This window comes from Balaenoptera physalus (assembly GCF_965194825.1).
Source record: "Balaenoptera physalus genome assembly, chromosome: 10".
NCBI classification, from domain to species: Eukaryota; Metazoa; Chordata; class Mammalia; order Artiodactyla; family Balaenopteridae; genus Balaenoptera; species Balaenoptera physalus.
Window position 1 is genome coordinate 17,793,931 of NC_138889.1, and position 19,377 is coordinate 17,813,307.

General features: G+C 43.1%; 1 protein-coding gene across 4 annotated transcripts in view; it reads left to right on the forward strand.

Moving 5' to 3' along the window:
* The first annotated feature begins 500 nt into the window (after positions 1-500).
* Positions 501-19,377, forward strand: part of CADM1 (cell adhesion molecule 1) — a 325,465-nt gene continuing 306,588 nt past the window's right edge. For all 4 annotated transcript variants that reach the window (XM_082411115.1, XM_082411116.1, XM_082411117.1 and 1 more), the window contains exon 1: positions 501-670. In XM_082411115.1, coding sequence (XP_082267241.1) covers positions 538-670 — 133 coding nt within the window. In that variant the 5' untranslated portion in view covers positions 501-537. The remainder of the gene's footprint in view (positions 671-19,377) is intronic.

Consider the following 19,377-nt stretch of genomic DNA (forward strand, 5'->3'; position numbering starts at 1 on the left):
TCACTCTCTACTCCCGAACAGCCCCCGTTTCCCAAAGATCTATTCCTTCGGTGCAAGGTGAGTGACGGAAATTTGCAACGTTTTGTTTCCAGGCCAGTTGCACTCTGCGTACCGGGCAGGGGAGCCTCCTAGGGAGATTCTCGTCGTCTGGTTGATGTAGCGATTCCTATAAACATTCCTAATAAAGGTGTACGGGAAGCTAGACCCGCCCCCGGCGCCGGAGCCCCTGTGCGCCACGGGCCCAGGAGAACACTTTTTCCTTGATCCCGGGGAACCGAAAACAAATTTTAACATAAACATATTTGCATACGCCCCTCCCCCTGGCCCCGCCCCTAGGTGGCGCGGGCGCGCTGCCGAAGCCAGCGCCAGGGGGCGGGGTGGGGGAGGGGGTGAGTCCTCCGAGAGCCGGGTTCGGCTCGCGGCGATGTGATTGGTCGGTCCGGACTCCGCCTCCAGCGCATGTCATTAGCATCTCATTAGTTGTCCGCTCGGGCTCGGGAGGAAGCCACAGCCGCCAGTCTGAGGCAGGTGCCCGACATGGCGAGTGCTGTGCTGCCGAGCGGACCCCAGTGTGCGGCGGCGGCGGTGGCGGCGGCGGCGGCGGCGCCTCCCGGTCTCCGACTCCGGCTTCTGCTGTTGCTCCTCTCTGCCGCGGCACTGATCCCCACAGGTAGGTGTGGGCACCGGCCGGTTGGCCCCCGAAATCTCCTAAGGCACCCCGGTGGCCGTAGCCATGGAGGGGGGAAACGTTTCCATGACAACCTTCCCCCACTTCCTAAATCCAAATCGGAGGGAGAGTGGAGAGGAAACTCAGGGCTGAGAATGGAAGGGGTTGAGGGGATCGGTAAATCTCCTCTCCCTTGCCCAGCTCGGTGTGAATTAGAGCTCGTAGGGATGGCTGCACCCACACCTTTTCTCCCCGGCTTGGCGCGGGGCGCGGAGTGGAGTGAGAATGTGGGGCTCGGGGGCTAGAGAATATAGGGGAAGGGGGTGGATCAAAAGCACCCCCCCAAACCTTCCGGACCCTCCCTAACTCGCTGTTGTCCCCGTAACTTGCAGGTCCTCCCGCCTCCCCGGGCTGCCCATTCGCCCCCACCTCTCCAGCGGGCGCCCCGTTCCCCATCCCCGAAACCTCCCCATGGCCGACTAGCGGCCCCCTCCAGCGCGATTCCTCACTGGTCCACAGGACATCTCCAGATTTGTCTGATCGCTCCTGCTTTCCCCGCGCTCTGCCTTTCTCCCCTGTCCACGAACAGTTCGCCCCTCGTGTCTCCTTCCAGCCGGATCGCGGCCCCTCCGCCCCCTCCGCCCCCTCCGCCCGGCTGCGGGTCTCCTTGGCCGGGCTCCAGGCAGCGAAAGTTCCCCGGGCCCGGCCCCGCGGGGGGGCGGTTGCTGTCGCCGCCTCTGCGGGAAGAAGCCGGGAAGCCGCAGCCCGCCTACCCCACAGCGTCCTCCGCCGGGAGTGGGGACCCCGGATTTCCAGGCTGCCTGTCATTTTCGGCAGCTTGGGGGTGGTGGAGGGAGCGTTCGCGGCCTCTGCGGCCAGGCGGTCACCCTCCGGGCCTCCGAGCGTCCCCTGCGTGCAGAGCTGTCTTGGGAATTTGCCCAGGGGCGGCTCTGCGCGCCCCGCTCCTTCCCTGAAGATGCGGAGCACTCGGCTGGAGCACGCTGTTTGGCTGACCGTGTGCCGGGCGCGTTGGCGCGGTCGGGAAAGAAGAGGGCAGTGTTTGCTTTTGCTAACAAAAGGGAGCTGGAGCTCTTCCCTAGCGGAGAGCCCGGCCGTGCTGCACCCTGCCTCCCCTTCCCACCACCGCCGCGCTTGGCGGCCGCACGGCGTCCCAGCGCCCCTGGCCGCCTGCTGCGGGCTGGTAGCAGGGAGCCGGGACTCCAAGGCGCAGGGCCGCGGGGGGCGGGGAGGTGCAGGAGGGGATGCAGCAGGGCTCGGCGCCTGCAAAGCCCCTCCTCGCAGCTCGGAAGCCGCAGGACCCGCGAGCAACAAGTGGCGGAGGACACCGAGAGCTCAGCCCCCACCTGCGGAGCCCCCGACCCGGGCGGGTGCAGCGCCGGGGCCACCGTGCCGCTCCCGGGGTGCCTCTCCGCTTGGGCTGTGCCTTTTGTTTACACGCTAGAGGACACACAGTTACGTAAACACCGCAGGAGACACGCTGTAGGAAACGGGGAGATCTGGGGGTGCTAGCTTTGGATTTGGGGGAATACCGGGGTGGTTGTTTCCCCCCCACTCCCCAAGACAGGCTTGCAAAGGAGCTCGACTTGGGGAACCTTTCGGGGATCCATAGGTGTGGGAATCTGGCGGCAGCTTCAGTTCCAGAGCTGGGGATTTTTTCTTCCATGCCACTGTCTCCGGATGTTGTTTATGTGTTTTTGCACTGTGAATTCCTAATTTATGAGTTACGAGATAATTGGGTTCAGCCGATGCCGGTGTGGTTACAACTTCATTTCGGGTGATGTCTCTGACTCGATGGGTTCCATGAAATGTTCCTGAAAGAGATCCCTCGTTCTGCTGCATTGTAAAAAGCGCCAGTGTCGGTTAAACGTGAGCGTTACAGGCTCGGTAACTGGCGCATAATAGAGGCAACAATAGACTTGTATTGGCTGCAAAAAAAAAAAAAAAAAAAAAAGGCGGGGGTGGGGGGGAAGCGCTGATCGGGATATTGTCTTTGGACTAAAAATGGGAGCCGTGCAATGCCGCTTGCCAGCAGAGCAGCATCAGATTATACCTCCTCTGTCCAGCCTGCTCATTGAAGGCTCCGGGTAGTAGCAACAGTACTGTATTTGTAACTATCTCGCGGTAAGAAGTTGCCTTCCCAGCGAGGGCTATATGCTGACTTAGAAAGGAGCGGTCTGGAACTCAACCGTGCATGTCAAAGCTACAAGAAAATTCTGTTGCCAGTTACCATGGAAGCAGCTTCTTGCTCCTGTGTACATCCCTGTTTGTACGCTGTTATCAGATTGTGTTCAAATTAGAAAGTAATTGGGTTTGATTTGTAGTGAGGGGGTGAGGCGCCTTTCTTTAAATCTTTTTTTTTTTTTTTCCTTTAATGCGTTTTTTTTGGTGCTGAGTTTGAGAAGGGGTCTTGGCCTAGCCCCAGGTCCTAGACCCGGAGAGTAGATTTCAGGTGGGGACCAGGGGACTTCTCTTCCTTACTCCTCTTAGTTTAAGCTTTGTCAGAGACCTCCAGTTCCTACTCCCAGGATTAGAGAAACCTGTTGGCGTTGCCTTTTAACTTCGTAAGGCTTGTTTCATTTACAGCCTTGCTGGGATAGTCATCAAGGGCCATTGTGCAGTGGGTCCAGGTTCTGTCTTCCCCTGTAACTGAATCCATCTATCCCCTGGAGAAAATCTCCCATCCCTCCTGTGGTGTTTGGATGAAATGGATGTTAATGAAATGCAGCTAAAATGGGCTTGTCAAAGCTCACTCCTCAGTGTAAATCACGCCCGTTTAGTTTGGGGTGCTTGCGTGATGTTGTTTCTGACCCACAGTGAACCCGCGGTTGGTCACCCTCCTCTTAACATTTTCAGCAGTAGAGAGGATGGCTGATGGGTGGGGAAGTGTGGTGGTGCTGGGAAGCCCAGGAACTGAGTTTTTGCTTGTCGTGGCCTGTTGGGGCTTGTGTACCGGGGATAGGGACTTTACAAAAGTGCCGCCCTGCTATTGTCGCCTTTCCCTGCCTCAAATCCAATAGCTGCGGGAGGGACTTGCACTTGTCTGTGATAGCTTTGATAAAATATCCCTCATTAATGCCACTTTATATTTACAGTGTGTCACTGGAGACGCACAAGGCTTCATTTAGTGACTTGTGTGACGAGACAAGCTTGCATTATTTGCCTGGGACATTTTGGAGGAACAAGAGAGCCATTGAGCAATCTTTTGAAATGAACAAATACAGAAAAAGGGGGGAATAAAAGAGCAGGCAGTTCTCCGGAACAAAGAGCTTTATTCATATGGATGTCGTACATGCTTTATCCAGTTTTCCCAATGGCCCTCCTGGTAAAGGGGAGTGGGACAGGGAAGAAGCCAAGGCAGGACACTGGCGCTTCCTCTCTCGTTTCCTGACTTCATATTCTTATCTGACTTTGCCCTCGACTCCCTGGACTCCTTGCCTGCTCTGCTCAGCTTGCTCGGCTCCCTCTAAAACCCCAGAAGGTAATGGGTTCCTGGGTCTGAAAAGGAGATTTTCAAATCCTTTCTCCCAGCTCTGAATTACAGCGGAAGAAAGTGCTAGTAGCTACCTGTTGAGATGGATGGTCTTCGGCGGTTATATCGGTTGAATGGAAAGAGATGTCACTTTTCTGTGATATGTGTCAGGAAGTGGTTGATAGTGAATGTCAGATGGGTAAGAGGTCTTGCAATTATAATATTAGCCTTACTATTTATTTTTAAAGAAATGCTGTGAAAACTAAAATCCAAAATTGTCATTGTCATGAATGGTGCTCTTGGAGTTTTCAGTGACTTTTGCCCACACCTGGTACATTTTGGCCTTATTATACATAAGTGAATTTTTATTATTCCTTGGCCTATATTGCTAAGTGATTTTCAGGCTTTAAAAACTTGATAATATTGCTGTGAATATAAACTCAATCTCTCAGTTTCTGTATGTGACATATTAATGCTTAATTGGCCACTTAGAATTTACATTTTAAAAATGGTTTTGTGTGTGCCTGTGTGTTTAACAGAAGGCCCATTTTTATGCAGGGGAATCTCTTAAATTGCACCAAACTAATCAATGTTATGATTTGAATGGAAATTTACCAGCATATAAAGAAATTTTCTACGAAATAAATCCGAAGGATTCAAATGTTGCATCTCTTTCTTGGGAAGAATAGTACTGACCATCATGCTGGGCATTTTCAACTGAAAATCCAGCACAGAAAGGAGAAATCACACAGCGACATCTGTTGCAGAATTGAAAATTTGCTGCTACTAGTTGTAAGCAATTAGTCCCATATAAGCACCTAATGGTATCAGCCTGTGTGTGTGTGTGTGTGTGTGTGTGTGTACTCACACAAATATGTGTGTATCCACATGCATATATGTATATATATGTACGTATACAGAAGCTCAGCCAGCGTTCATAGTCACATTTAAAATTATTTAATAGAAAATATAACATTTTAATGCCAAGTTCTTTTTCTTAATATCACCTGTTGAGGAACTAGACATTCCTATAATCATGGAATTTTTGAAAGGGGAAGGATATTAGAAATCATCTGGCAAAATCTTATTATTTTGCAATGAGGCAGCTGAAGCCCAGAGAGGGAAGGACCGTGCTTACCGCTGAACTGAGGCTAAGTTAGCTATGCTTCCTGGATGGCGAGCTGGTCTCTTGATAGCCAGCCAGTGAACCTTCTCTTCCACCTCCTAGCAAGGATGCCCAGTTAGGGATATGCATCGTGGGTAGATGGTATCTTGGGTAGGAAGAGTTTGTATTCTGAAGGCAGCAAGAGTAATTATTGTTCTGCGTAATAAACCGATGGGTCAGAGGTGTGACCTCTGGGAAGAAAGGACCAGTTTTTGGTAAGGTTGTCTTTAGTGTTGACAAGTCATTCTGAAACCTCTGGACTTCATTTGGCAGTCACACATGAATGTTGTTGTCCAAAGCACCTGAGTAGAGGAGAGCTCTGGATTTGTGTCCCGGTCCTTTAAGTCTGATGCGTGAAAACTAGGCTTCACAGAAGCACAGAAGCCTCAGCTTTAGGCTTTTAAGCTTTTGTTTTGTCATTTCAAGGAGTCAGATTAACAGGAGAACTGGTTCCACATAAGAAAAAAGGAAGGGTCCTTAAGTCAAGAACAAAAACACATCTTGATTTTCTTACCAGGTACTTGTGCCTTTCTGTTAAGGCTGGGAAAAAGCTCAGAATAATTTTTTTTCTTAAAGACAAAATTATTTTATTGTTGCAAGATGACCTTTTTTTTACGTCAATCATATTTTCTTTATTTTTTCACTTTATTATGGAAAATTTCAATTATACACAAATGTAGAGAGAATGCCATAATTAACCCTCTTTGCAGATCATCAGGTTTGGTAATTATCCACGCATGGTTCATTTACCTTCTGTACACCTCCTCCCCTTCCCAGATTATTTTAAACAAATCCTGGACATCCTATCACTTCTTCCATAAATTACTTTAGAATGAATTTCTGTAAGATACAGCTCTTCCTCTATGCCCATAATCACAGTATCATTAGCTGCATGTACATTTTATCCACTGGTATACAGATTTTCATCCTACTCTTGCTTTACCCTGGAAGGTAGAGTGAAGGCTTGTTACAGTGGGTAGAAGCTGAGGCGGGAGCTAGAAAAGCCAGAGCATGATTACTGCCTGCACTGAGGAGACCTTTTCGTGTGGTTTGGTTTATTTTGAGCAAGGTTTTGTTTGGATCGGATAAGATGAGTTTTATTGTGTAAATATGGTTGTGTAAATATGCAGTAATTGTAGCTAATTCCTCAGTGGCGAGCTATGGAAAACACCCTTGGTGAGATTGGCCATTTCTAGATGTTCTCATAATGAATACTCTCCATAGGAGGACTTCTGTAGGAAAGGCTAGTTTAGTTTGATGGCTGTGAGATACCCTCATTCGGAATATTTTCCTTTAAATGTCTCCGTGGTATAAGTGCCTTTGCGTTTTGTAAATATATGGCTTCAAAGAAAAAGATGTCTTTTCCCATTTCTAATTGGCTAAGTGTTAATTTCAGCCTGTATTCTGTAACTGAAGTGATCAGAAAATGCCTTTGGTGTGGGAAACCCCTAGGGAGCTGTAAGTTTTTGGGCCTTATTTTTGTAGGATGGGGGTGTGGGGTGGTAGGAAGAGAAAATGTTACTCTTTTTCACTTTTCAGTGTTTGCCCCATTAATTTAAAATGTGAATTTTTAATTTCAGCTGGAAATGTTAGAATGCTTCAGTGTTAATTTCAGAACTTCTTTGGTTTCTCGGAAGATAGGTTGGTTCCATTTTCCCGGGTTCGTGAAATGTGAGGTTTTGTTTGTGTGTGTGTGTGTCTATCTTTTAAGAAATTCTTTCTCAAATGTATTTAACGTGGACTATAAATCTGAAGCATTTGGGTTTTTGGTTTCTAGCCAAACAAGTAATTACACATGAGATGGTTTTGAGGGGTCCAAGCTGCCCTGGCCGGGTAAAAACCCGCCTCCTGTGCCCCTCTTCTGAGCTGGCCACGGCACCAGAAAAGCACAAAGGAATGTCTACATTTAGGGTTTGGGGAGCGCCACCAAAATCGAATAAAAAGCCTTTGTTTGGAAACCATCAATGAAGGAAGGAACCCACTGGAATGTTTGTAATTACAAGTGGCACCTCCTTGTTTAAATTTCAGAAGCCACAGTTTCTTTTTCAGAGATTTAAATTGCGGGCTCTAGCCAGCAGCTGCTGTTGTGGTTAATGGGCACTTTCTCTTTGAAGATCTTCCAGTGCTGGTTCTCAAAAGCTTTGGAGCAGTTGGCCTTGAACTAGGGTTAGAAGAAAGGGAGATGGAGGTATTTATATACATGCACAGCAAAAGTGATGTGTGGCCTTTATTATTACTCAAAAGAGGAGCTTGGCGGTAAGGTTTCGAGAAAACTGAGCGCTAAGAAAAAAATCTATTATGACTGACAGGTGTCTTGAATGGGGTGATTATCTTACGAGAGATGTGGGGTGGGGAAAAGTTTTTCTTTTAGTAGATGCTTTACTGGAATATAGTCATTTGATATTTCAGAAATGTTAAATAGCCTTGAAATGAAAGTGCTCTGTTTCATATTTAAATGCTACTCAGTGTTTGATGTTGATATTCTAGTGGCATGGACTTTTAAAAATGCCTAGAATAAGTGGCTTGCTCGTGGCAGTCTTCCTTGGTAAGGTAGGCACTCTAAATCCTCTTGAGCCATCCAGCACTAGACGGCAGTGTCAAGTTGGAATTAAGTTATGAGGTCCCTGGAGGGGGTGGGGAGGAATCTCCCTAAAAACAGAGGGCTCCCGGGCCCCATCTCTCCCACTGTCTGTACCATATCTCCACTTGGCTAGGAATAATCTAGAAGTTAACATGTCAGAAATTGAACCTTTCATCTTAGATCTCAACTTTTCACAAAGTCTCCATTATTGCACGTGACACCACTGTCATCCTGGTCTCCAAGGCCCTGAAATTTGGAGTCTTTTTTCCCCTCCTTATCTTTCACCCTTAGACTGAAATAAAATGGGATAAAATGGGGCTGATTATTTCTCCACAACATTCTCTGGAAGCCTCAACGTCCTCTCCAAACCATGTTTTACTAGCAGAAGCTCCCTAGCCAATTCCCCTGATCCTAGGCTCTCTGAGCCAGAATTTAAGTCCTCCTACCACAGCTGTAATTCTTTCCTGGACAGGATCAGGACATGCCCTTGCAGAAAACCTAATCTCAAATTCTTGCTCCTTGCACCGGATTCGAAATCCACATTGTTTTGTCTTAAGGTTGTTCCTTCCTCAATTGCTCTCTCACTCCTTCTCTAATTGCCCTCATTTCTTATTACTTTTCAGCCCAATCCCGATGAGACTGGAAGACTGATGATTCTCCAGTGAAACCCAGGAAGAAAGTGGTTCCCCTGATCAGCCTTCAGCTGGTTGCCTTTGCATAAAACTGCTCTCTGATCGGTTTTCCTCTTAACTGTTTTGGTTTATAATTGTAGGACAGCTGAATCTCCTTGCCCACCTTGAGAACAAACATCTTTCCTTTGCATCTTTCAGTTTAACTAACACATGCCTATCTAAAATATATGCCCACACAGACATTTCCTTTTTCTGCTTTACAGGTGTATACATGAGTTTTTCTTTCCAGTAAGCCACAATATGTAGATATTATTGCCATTATTTTAATGAAATTTTAAACCTTAGAATGCTGAAAGTGTATTGTGCCTATTTGGTAGTACGTGTTGGAATACAGGCATTTACTATAGCATGAAAATAGTGTAACTGAATTCACAAATTACAAGCTGGCAAAGTAAGACTTTGGGGCAAAACGTTAAGCCTTGAGGAGTTGGAGACTTTGGAAGGGTCAGAGTCAGAGAGCCTGGTCTGGAGCTGCTGACTTGGCATTCATGAGATCAGCCCCTCTGAAGATACTCCAAAAGATGCAGCCTTAGAGGAGCATTTGGTGCTCGTTTTCGGTGCATCAGTTACTAAGAAGTACTACCCGGGAAGCCAGAAGGAAGTGCACTAAAACCCAGGTCTTTATTAGCTAACACTTTAAGTAGCGTTGACTTTGGGAGCAGTGCTATCTCACTAAACACAGGCATCTCTCCCATTGTGGCAGATCGCGTTTTAGTTGATTACATAGAGGGTGAATTGTTACTGGCTTAAGATAAAAAATGAAATCTTTGTTTCTCAGTCTAACTGCTAAACCTGTTATCTGAAGGATCTTTTCAAAGCCTTTATCTGGTACTAATATCTGCCATGGTTCTTCCCTTATTTTTTTCCTCGTCTGGCATCCTTCCCCTGCAGAGTTCAGTTTTTGCTACTGGAAGGTTATGCAGCATGATAATTCAGTGGTATGAACACTTGATTATCATGGAGTGTTTGGGGACGGTCTTGGGGGAAAAGGTCGTATGTCAAATGTGGTATGTATTTGGCTCTTTGCTGATTATCAGCCTGGGATAAGCCAAGCCATGCAGAAGTTACTGCACATCAACAGCTTCTGAGTAGAAGAGGAACCCTGCTTCATTTCTCTTGCAGAAACCCTTACTTAAACAATGAAAACTTCAAAGATAGGGAGAAAAAAAAAAGTTAATTCAGTACTAAATTACTGCTCAAATGGTTTTATCTCTTAAAAGGTTCAAATAGAGATTAGCTTAAATGACACTGAACTTCACTTCTCCTTGTGCATATCTTGTGCGCACACATCATTGTGAAGAGACCTCTGTCTCCTTTCTTTTAGTTTTGTTAGTAATCACGTGAATGTTAGTTGCTGTTTGTTTCCCTTTCCTGAAGCAAATCTGTCCATCTCTGGGCCAGGTTGGCAAGCAGAATACCTGGTCTAGATTACAGAACAGTATAAACCTACTGCTTTGCTTAAGAGCTAAAAACAACAAAAACAACCTACCTTACAGGGTGTTAAAAATAAAAGAAGATCATATGTATGAATGTCCTTGAGAAGGAAGTATTTTATATATATGGCTTTCATTAAAACAGCCACGGTTTAGTGATGGGGGTTATGTTTCTGACTACTACTACTGCTAATCACGTTTGTAAATCCCTCACACATTTGAGAATATTGAAAAATTCTGTACTGAAAGGATTAATTCAGGATGTACTCAACTGTCTCTAAGGTGAAACTGAAGAATAAAGTGGCAGTAAGATTAAGATCCCACCCGGAGTTGAATGTTTTTTGGAAGTAAATGGAATTATCCAGTCACCTTGGAGAAATAGACAGTGATTATAATCTCAAGTTTCTGGGCCTTTTAACACAGGCAGGACTTTATGATTTTACTTACCCCTTATATTTTATATACTATATTTAAATCAAGTACTTGTATTTCTGTAGCTGACCCATAAGGCACTTGGAAGAAAAATGAGAATTTAAAAATTATTGTTAAATCAAGTGTCTGCTTTTATACCAGGCATTGTGTTTGGTGCAGTTATAGTTGGGTGCGTTGATTCCTGAGGGATACAGTTGGTTTTCTCAACTTTTATTTTGAAAACTGACAAAACCGCAGGAAAGTTGAAAGTATAACAAATGCTTGTACACCCCTTACTTAGATTCATCAACTGTCAACATTTTGCCCATTTGTTTTATCTCTAGCTCTCTACATAATGTATCCACACATGTCTTTTTTGTTTTTTTCTGATCCATGTGAAAGCAAGTTGCAGGCATAGTGACACGTCACCCTTGAATACTTCAGCACCAGACTCCTGAGAATAGGGACATTTTCTTCCACAACCTCATTATGTTCAAGAAATTTAATATTCACCAATATTATTTAATGTCTAGTCCATGTTCAAAGTTCCCCAATTGTCCCAGTAATATTCTTTATCTGTGTTTCTTTGTCCTCCCTGATCTAGACTCCATTGGAGATCACACATTGGATATGGTTTTCATGTCTCTTTTTCTTTTAATCTAGAACCATTCCCTTGCCCTCCACTTTTTTTTTCGTTTGTTTGTTTGTTAAGGTTCTTTTAAGGAGTGTGTGTGTGGGATGTCTTTCATGGTGTTGACATTTTGTTGAGTCCAGATCTGCAGTTTTGTGGAATGTCCCACGGTTCTACAGATTGTTTGCTTGTTTCCTCCTAGTTTGATTCAGACTGTAATCATAGGAACATGGCACAGCTGATGTTGCCACCTTTTAACATCACATCAAGGGCAACATAATAGCAGTTTGTCCTAATTTTAGCGGTGGCAAGTTTGATCCCTTTGCTAACTGTACGTTTAGTACTTGGTTGATGTGGATTTACAGATTTCTCCACTTCTGTCCCTTTGTCATTAATAAGTGATTTGTGGGATATTTTGAGATTGAAGATCCTGTTCTCAAACACTTCATCTAGTGGTTTTAGCAGCATTGATAAACCTTGTCTAAATCAAATATTACACCAGTGTTTATAAAATTGTGCTTTTTCTGATTGTCATTCCCCTTTATTGGGCAGAGGCCTTCTTGAATAAAGAAGAGCTTGCCTTTCCCCCATCCTTTCCTTTTTATTTGAAAATCACAGTGGACTCATACATTTAAAAAAATTTCAGTGTGATAATATTTCTTTACCGTCAAATTTGGCTAAAGGGAACCCCTTCAGTCTGGCTCTTGTATCCTTCTGACACATCTCTGTTGATTTTTAAGTTCTTTCTTATTTTATGTCACAAGAAGATGTCTAAGCTCACCTTGTATTTTCCCTGCTCCAGATCTGGAATCAGCTATTTCCGCAAGAAGCTGTGGTTCCTTTTGGTGGGCAACTGGTATTTAGATACCAAAGACTTGCGCTCATTGCGGTTGACTTGTTTCAGTGGACAGAACTAGGAGATTACGTGTATATTTATTATTATATAAATAAATTTATTTATATTTATATATATCTGAATACATTTAAAATTTATACTTATTTATTTAAATCATGAGTTCATACTGATGTCTTCAACTCTATTGTAAAACTAAGGTTCTTTCTCCCCTTTTCTCATTCCTTATTTGTACTTTTTTCCCCCCATGGTGAGAACCTTGATTCCCAGCCATATCAGTGTCTTATAATTCATGCAAAAAATAGTTTTGGAATTACTCCACAGATAATACTGTAGATGACAAAACTGCCAAGTGAAGCTCAAGATTTTTGCCATTCTTTTTGCCTTTAAAATAGATCCAGTGAAGGTTGATGGTCAGAGTACTGTGTTCACAAGTTCACAGATTAGTGCCTTGTGTGTGTGTGTGTGTGTGTGTGTGTGTGTGTGTTATCAATGAGATGTATACTTAGGATCATTAATTTCTGTTTCTATTCAATTTTAGTGTTTTACCTATCCTTGCTGATTTAAGTTTATATGTTGAACATGTAAATCATTACCATGGCTCAAAAATCAAAACTATGTAAAGAAGTGTCACTCCCTTCCCTGTACTTCCTGGCCCATTCCCACCCATCTTCCTGTAGTAGCCAATTTCATTCCTTTCTCATGTATCTTTCCTATTTTTCCTTTGAAAAAATAATAGGTAGTGTTGTTCTTTGTTTTCATACTTTTCCATAAACCGTGTTAACATCTGCCTATAATGTCTTATTTGACAAATCCTGGGTTCTCATATTAATTTGATGATTTACCCCCATTTGGCTTTATTTCACTTTAGAAACTTTTTTTTTTTTTTTTAACTATATTCATATCTCTTCCATTTCTTCCTTCTAGGGTAATAGTTGTCTTTGGGTAGTTAGAAGAATGCTTTATTTTTTTCATTTAACTCACCAAATTACTTGCAAGAAAATAGGGACTGCCCTTTTTCATATAATGCAATGTGTGTCTCTGATGTTCATTAACTGTGCCTTACTTTGCTTCTCAGCAGTCATCGTTTACCCTTCTCCTCATCCAGTAAATTGGCAGATCTATGTCTCAAGTCCCAATGCCCCAATTCTTCCTACCCCTTTAAAAAAATTGTGTTATACTTACTGTAAAGTGCACAGCCTTTTGCATCTAAACCTCAGACCATGTTCCAAAGGTGCCTATTGAACATCTCAATCTGGATATTCCACAGTTACCTCAAATAATATTAACAACAAAACAGCAACTATTATTTTGTATCTTCATTCAGGATCTCATTTAATCCCTACTGTCACCCTGTAAGTAATCTCTCTTCCTTCATTTTACAGATGAGGAAGTTGAGAGGATGATAGGACCCTTGTCCAAGAGGCACAAATAATAAGTGGTAGAACCGGGTCTATCTTCAAAACCCATCGTTTTAAACACTTAAGTACATTTTCCTAAAGTTCAAGATGTCTAAAACTGAACTTAGCATGTTTGCTCTCCAAACCTCCCACTATCCTATATTTTCTATGCTGATGAAGGGTATCACCAAGCTGCCCAATGAGTTAAGTGAATCTGGGAGACATCTTAGAGTACTTCCTCCTTCGCTACCCTTTCCCCCTGTGTTAGTAACTAAGTCCTGCTTGTCTCTTGCATTCACTCCTGTCAGTTTCACCACCACTGTCTTAGTTACCCTTATCCTCATTTTACAGTTGAGGAAAGTAGATTTAAACTGATCTGACAGTCCCTTAATTGGTCTGTTTACCTCTAGTCTCATCCCTTCTAATGCATCCTTAACACTGCTTTTAGGCAGATCTTTCTGAAACACATATTAGAGTGTCACTTTCTTGCTTAAAATCTGGAAATGTTCTCTTGGCACCTTAAAGATGACACTTACACTCCTCCAGTGTGGCCTACAGTGCCCTTTATCACCTGACTTATGTCTTCCTCTCAAGCTCACCTCTTGCCAGCTGTGCACACCGTGTTCTTGCTTTAGGAGCTGCACACCGTGTTCTTTACTTAACCAAAGTAAATGTGTCCTAGATACGCCACGCTCTCTCAGCCTTTTGTATGTCACCTCCTCCTCCTGAAGCATGCTTATCTAGATGGCTGAATTCCTACATATCTTTCGAGATCCAGCTCCCAATTTCTCAAGGAAACTTACGTGACCTCTCAGGTGGGTTAGGTGCCTTTTCTTTGTGCCCCTCTTTTGTACTTCCTTAGGGGCTCTCCCAGACTTATCTTCTTTCTTCCTGTCAAGCATCTTTCTCCAAATTGCCCCAGGTTCCCTCTCTATACCTGTGCATTTCATACTTGTCAGACTTGTTTTCACCAGCAGAAACGCCCCATCCTCTGGTCTTCCATATCAGCGTGTTTCAATCCTGTGCGCACATAAGACCCAAGTCCAGTGCTTCTTTTTCAAATCTTAATGTGCTTTCCAGCCTGAATGTAATATTTTCCTTTCAACTTCTTTTACAATTTCTCTAGCCATCCCATGATATTTAACACTTCTTACATTATCATATGTTGACGTGGGTCCATAGATAGGTGTCTCCTAGCCTTTCTACAGGAGGGACTACTGCTTATTCATCTTTGTATCCTTAACAGCATAGAGTTAATGCCCTACACATAGTATGTGTTCAATAAACATTTGTTAAAGCAATGAATGAATTGGAAATTAGGTCTCCATTGCCCATGAAATCATCAGCGTAAATGTGAACAGAGAACATGGTAATAATAATTCAGTCTTGAAGGGCAGTATAAAGATGCATCACTCCGAAGGTTGTTTATTCACTCACCATTTTCCTGTTACACAATCTGATTTCCAGTACGTATATAGCCTATCTTTCCTCATTTGTCATGAATACTGGTAGTTGGGGTTTAGAATTCGCATGAGGCCTTTGTGTATGAATTTAATTTAGTGGTTGTCTAGTTATCGGCTTTTAGAACTGTAATTCTTAGTAGACGTTGTTTGTTCTCTCTTAATGGATGAAGGGCTGTCACTATCTGATGTTTTCGTAGCCTGAAGGACTGACTTCTAGCGTGTTTGTTCATACTTGGTTGTTGGGCAGTCGTTGGGGAGATTTAGATACCAGCCCAAGTAAGAGAACCTCTTTCCATTTACTTAATCACTGTACAGTCCTGATATGGCTGGACTTTGTGTCATTGCTAGGGCCATACTGGCACGTTAGAGTTGCAGCAACAAACCAAGAAACTTCTGTCTGAGGCCATCTGCCCCTCTTCCCCTCAGTTTTCATGAGAGCCTTGTCTTAAAACGGATATATTCTCAGGAGAGGCATGGTACACATAGGAAAATTTAAACCTCAGGGTAACAGTTTTCCTTGTACAGTAATAAAGATATATGTGGAGTCTGTGGCTTCAGGATCAAAAAATAGATCACAGTTGTTGGATCAAACATGAGAAATGGCTTGTTGCTGTGTTTTAAAAAAATGAGATGGGTAGGGCAGTGTGTTTTGTGGAGATGCCTCCACTATTTGTGTGACTGGATAGTTGGTGCTAAATAAGACTGTGGCAAAATTAAGCTTATAAAGTTAATTGCCTACAACTGATCTAGTTTTAAACAGAAAGAAGATTTCCTGTTGTTCTTCCATGGAAGGTGGGAGAGATTTCATATGCAGGCAGAGGGAGAGGGAGTTTGCTAATGTTACCTTTTAATTTAGGAGAAGTTTGGAGTTTGTTCTTTCCTGTGAATATAGAGGTGGAACCCACTCTAACCAGAGTTTATTGCTGTAATATTTTTTAAATGCATTTGTGACACTGATAAATCTGTGACCTTGTCGAGGCGTTTTTGAAGGGGAGGGGGTGGCTAGCCTTTTTCTCACTGTCGTAAGTGATGTCTGCTCAATAACTCTAACTACCTGACGGTATTGGGAGGGGAGGAGGACCTATCATAACTTGTTTTTATGGCCTATTTTTAAAGTGTTTCCTTCATATTCACATCCATCCATTTAGACTTCTCTTCTCCCTGCCTAAGGCATGCATCCAGCCTAGGCTGTGTTTGGTGCTTTAAATGCTTTGAATTATGGGGAATCGTAGCATTTTTTCGATGCTTCCCTTGTAGCTATATAGCTCTCTATTGTCTTAGGTTACACAGCTTGCATTTCTTAGGCGTCGTGTGTGGATTATTGCAATTAGTTGAGGTTTTGACTGGAATGACATATCTTCCTTGATTTTGTGCCATTTGCCATCTTCTCTATCTTGGTAGACACTCTTTCAGAGATTGCCTTCTTAAGAAATCCTTCAAGGCAGAGGAATTAAACCCTTCCTTTCCACTATAAATCTTGGTAAATATATCTTTATCAGTGTGACCTACTGTCAAGTAAATAATGATGTGATAGCGATGTTCACGAAAAATTATATCTTTGAAATATACATTTTGTCAGTGTGTTCATATATAATATATGATTGGTATTATCCAAGAAAAAGAAAAGATTAGTAAGTCAGTTTCTTCTAGAATTAGGTGGCTAATGCTTCAAGCATCCTATTTAAAAACAATTGCTTCTAGGTCCTGTTGGCAGGATTGCTTATGTCATTATTCTGGTCATTTGCATGCAAACAAGTTGATGATTCTTTAAATAACCACCATGTTCAGTCTTCTTTTCCTCTTGAAATGTTATTCCTCCAGCATTGTATTCCATTCATGCAGTAGCATGAATCTGGTCCAGAAAGAATTTCAGGCTAAAGAAGTAGCAGAACTTTTCTTCACCTTTATTTTTTTAACCAAAAATGATGTTTCATTTTTATATTAATTTAGCCATGATGACATCCCTTTATCCTTGTTTCATAAGGTGAGTGCATACAGAGTTAGGCTTTAATAGAATATTTTTCAAGGTCTTAGGATATTTTTAAATGAGGTCATCACCTTCAGGATTTTGGCCTGAACTTTCCATGAACTAAAGGAGGAAGAAAAGGATAGACTAAAAAAAAAAAAAAAAAAAGATGAATATATAATCTACTTATAATGGAATAACTGATGAGAGTTAAATTCATTTTATAACATTTATCTGGTGCTAGTTCCCAGAGCACTGTACCATTTCAGCAAGATAAGTTCCACATTTATATGTTGGATCTCTATAGGAGGCCCCTTGAAAAAGTGTTATACTCTTTTAAAAAAGGTTTGAAAACCACAGATCTAAACAGAATGAGTCCTTCAGGTTCAAAACAACAAGGCTGGAGAGAATGATGCCCTGGTTCCTGAGATCACATCTGGGCTGAGGCTAAAGTCATGGGCAGTAACAAGGAATGCTCATCTGCCTCATCTTTCCTTTCCTCATATTCTCTTTGGGGTCCCCGAAGGTGTGACTGTGGCCACAGCAGAGGACTGGATAAGGAGTTGAGATTTCAGATCACTGTCATCTCTGTCTTTCTATCAGAGGGATATAAAGAAGGGAGCTAACATGGAGTTGGAGTGTAGAAGGCTTTTCATTTAAATGAAGTCTCGAAAACACAGGGAAGATTTCCACCCAGAAAGAGGTGAGGAGAGAGGACATTCCAGGTTGAAGGAGAACCACATGAGTAAAGGCTTACAGGTAGGCAAGCTAAAATGGCATGTGAGAGATGGGATTAGCAAAAGATAACTGGGGGGCAGATTGTGGAAAAAACTTTGAAAGCCAAATTTAGATTTAATTCTGGATGTCATTGGGAACTATTGAAGGGATTTTGAACAGGGAAGTAATGTCAGATTGGTGCTCTAGGACTATGAATCTGGCAATGGTTTGTGATTAGATTAGAAATGAAAGATTGATTAGGGGTATAATAGTTCAGGTATGACTTTATGAAAACTTGAATTAGGGCAGTGGAGGAAGAATGGAGGTGGAATTGACAGGAGAATGGGGATTGAGGGAAAGTAAAGACTAGAAACGAAGGCATGCTTTGATTTGGAACTTGAGTGGCTTAGGAGAGTGGCTGTTCCAATGAACAGAAATCAGAATATCATGGTGGGCTTAGTAAGGGAAGACAATGAGCTTGGTTTTGGACATGTTAAACTTGAGCTACCATTAGAACATAGTAGAAATGTTTAGAAGGTCATTTGAAATGTGATGCTCTAGTTTAGGAGAGAAGCTGAGAGTAGAGCTAGAGATACAGATTTGAAAGTCATCTGTAAAGAGTTGATAGCTGATTCTACATGACGCATTGATTCAGTTACTTATTTGATACACATGTACTGAGATGCCCGATGTGTGCCATTGTGTTAGGTGCTGGAGAGGAGTGTATGAGGGATCCTGAAGAGGGTCATAGAGGTAGAACCTTAAGGGAGGTGTGTTTTTAGGGGACAGGATAAGGAGCTGTGATGAACTAGTCAGGACTCATCAGAGGACTGGAGATGAATGCTGTGGAAGGGGGAGGGAGTTGTAGGCAGGGTTGATGTGGGCTGGAAGTCTGTTAACTAAGTTGCTGAAGAGTCTTGAAGCAGTTAAGGATTGTCTTGAAAGTGGATGAACTCTGGGGAGGAGGTTGTATAAGAATGAAATTAGGTAACTTAGCCAGTCACACAGCTAGGATGTTGGAACACTTATTTGATTCCCGATTCCAGGTTTTTGGACTGAAAGTACTCCAATGAGTCCGGTTCTCATTGTAATACACTGGTACACCACACTGTGCCTTAAAATTCATTGTATAGGGGGCTGTGAGAGCCTGTTCAGTCTGTCCCTAGGACTCAAAAGGTTTAATTACGATTCTAGAGGTTGATGTTGAATAAAAAGCACATTAACGAACCTCACAGTTGTCCTTGTATTTCACGTAATGAATGACAGCTTTGGCAGGCTTAAGCATGTAGGCAGGATAGATGGAAGCTTTTTCTGGAAGTGTGCTTCTTTAACAACCACCACCAGAGAACAAAAACAAATCCTAGTGTAGCGCGGGAAGCCCTTTCAGGATGGCAGGAAGAATCTAGGTCAGCTTAACGGCAACTCCTATTTTTTAGGTAGATGAACGTTTGCTACCCTGGCTTTCAACAAGCTGCGTGAAGTCCAGAAAGACTGGGCATGGTTCCTTTAGTGCATATTAGTCAGCAGGGGGTCACGAATTAAATTGACGTGTGGGAGCATTTTGATTTACATTTGACTAGTGAGAGTGTAGCTCAGGCCAATATGGCAGTCCGCTGACTTGTAGTCTGCATTTCCTTAACTCTTCCATGTAAAAGGTAAATCCTTGTGGAATTTTTGCATATTACCTTTAGGACCTGACAAGTCTCCTCCTATAGGTAGAATGATCAGAAAGGAACTCAGTTGAGCAGTGGAGTGCTGAAACTTTCCAGCCATGTGTCTCCAGCGCTTTTCAGTAGACCTTTCTGTGATGATGGAAGGATTCTGTATCTGTGCCATCCAGTAGTGTAGCCACTAGCCATATGTGACTATTGAGCGCTTGAAATGTGGTTCGTGTAACTGAGGAGCTGA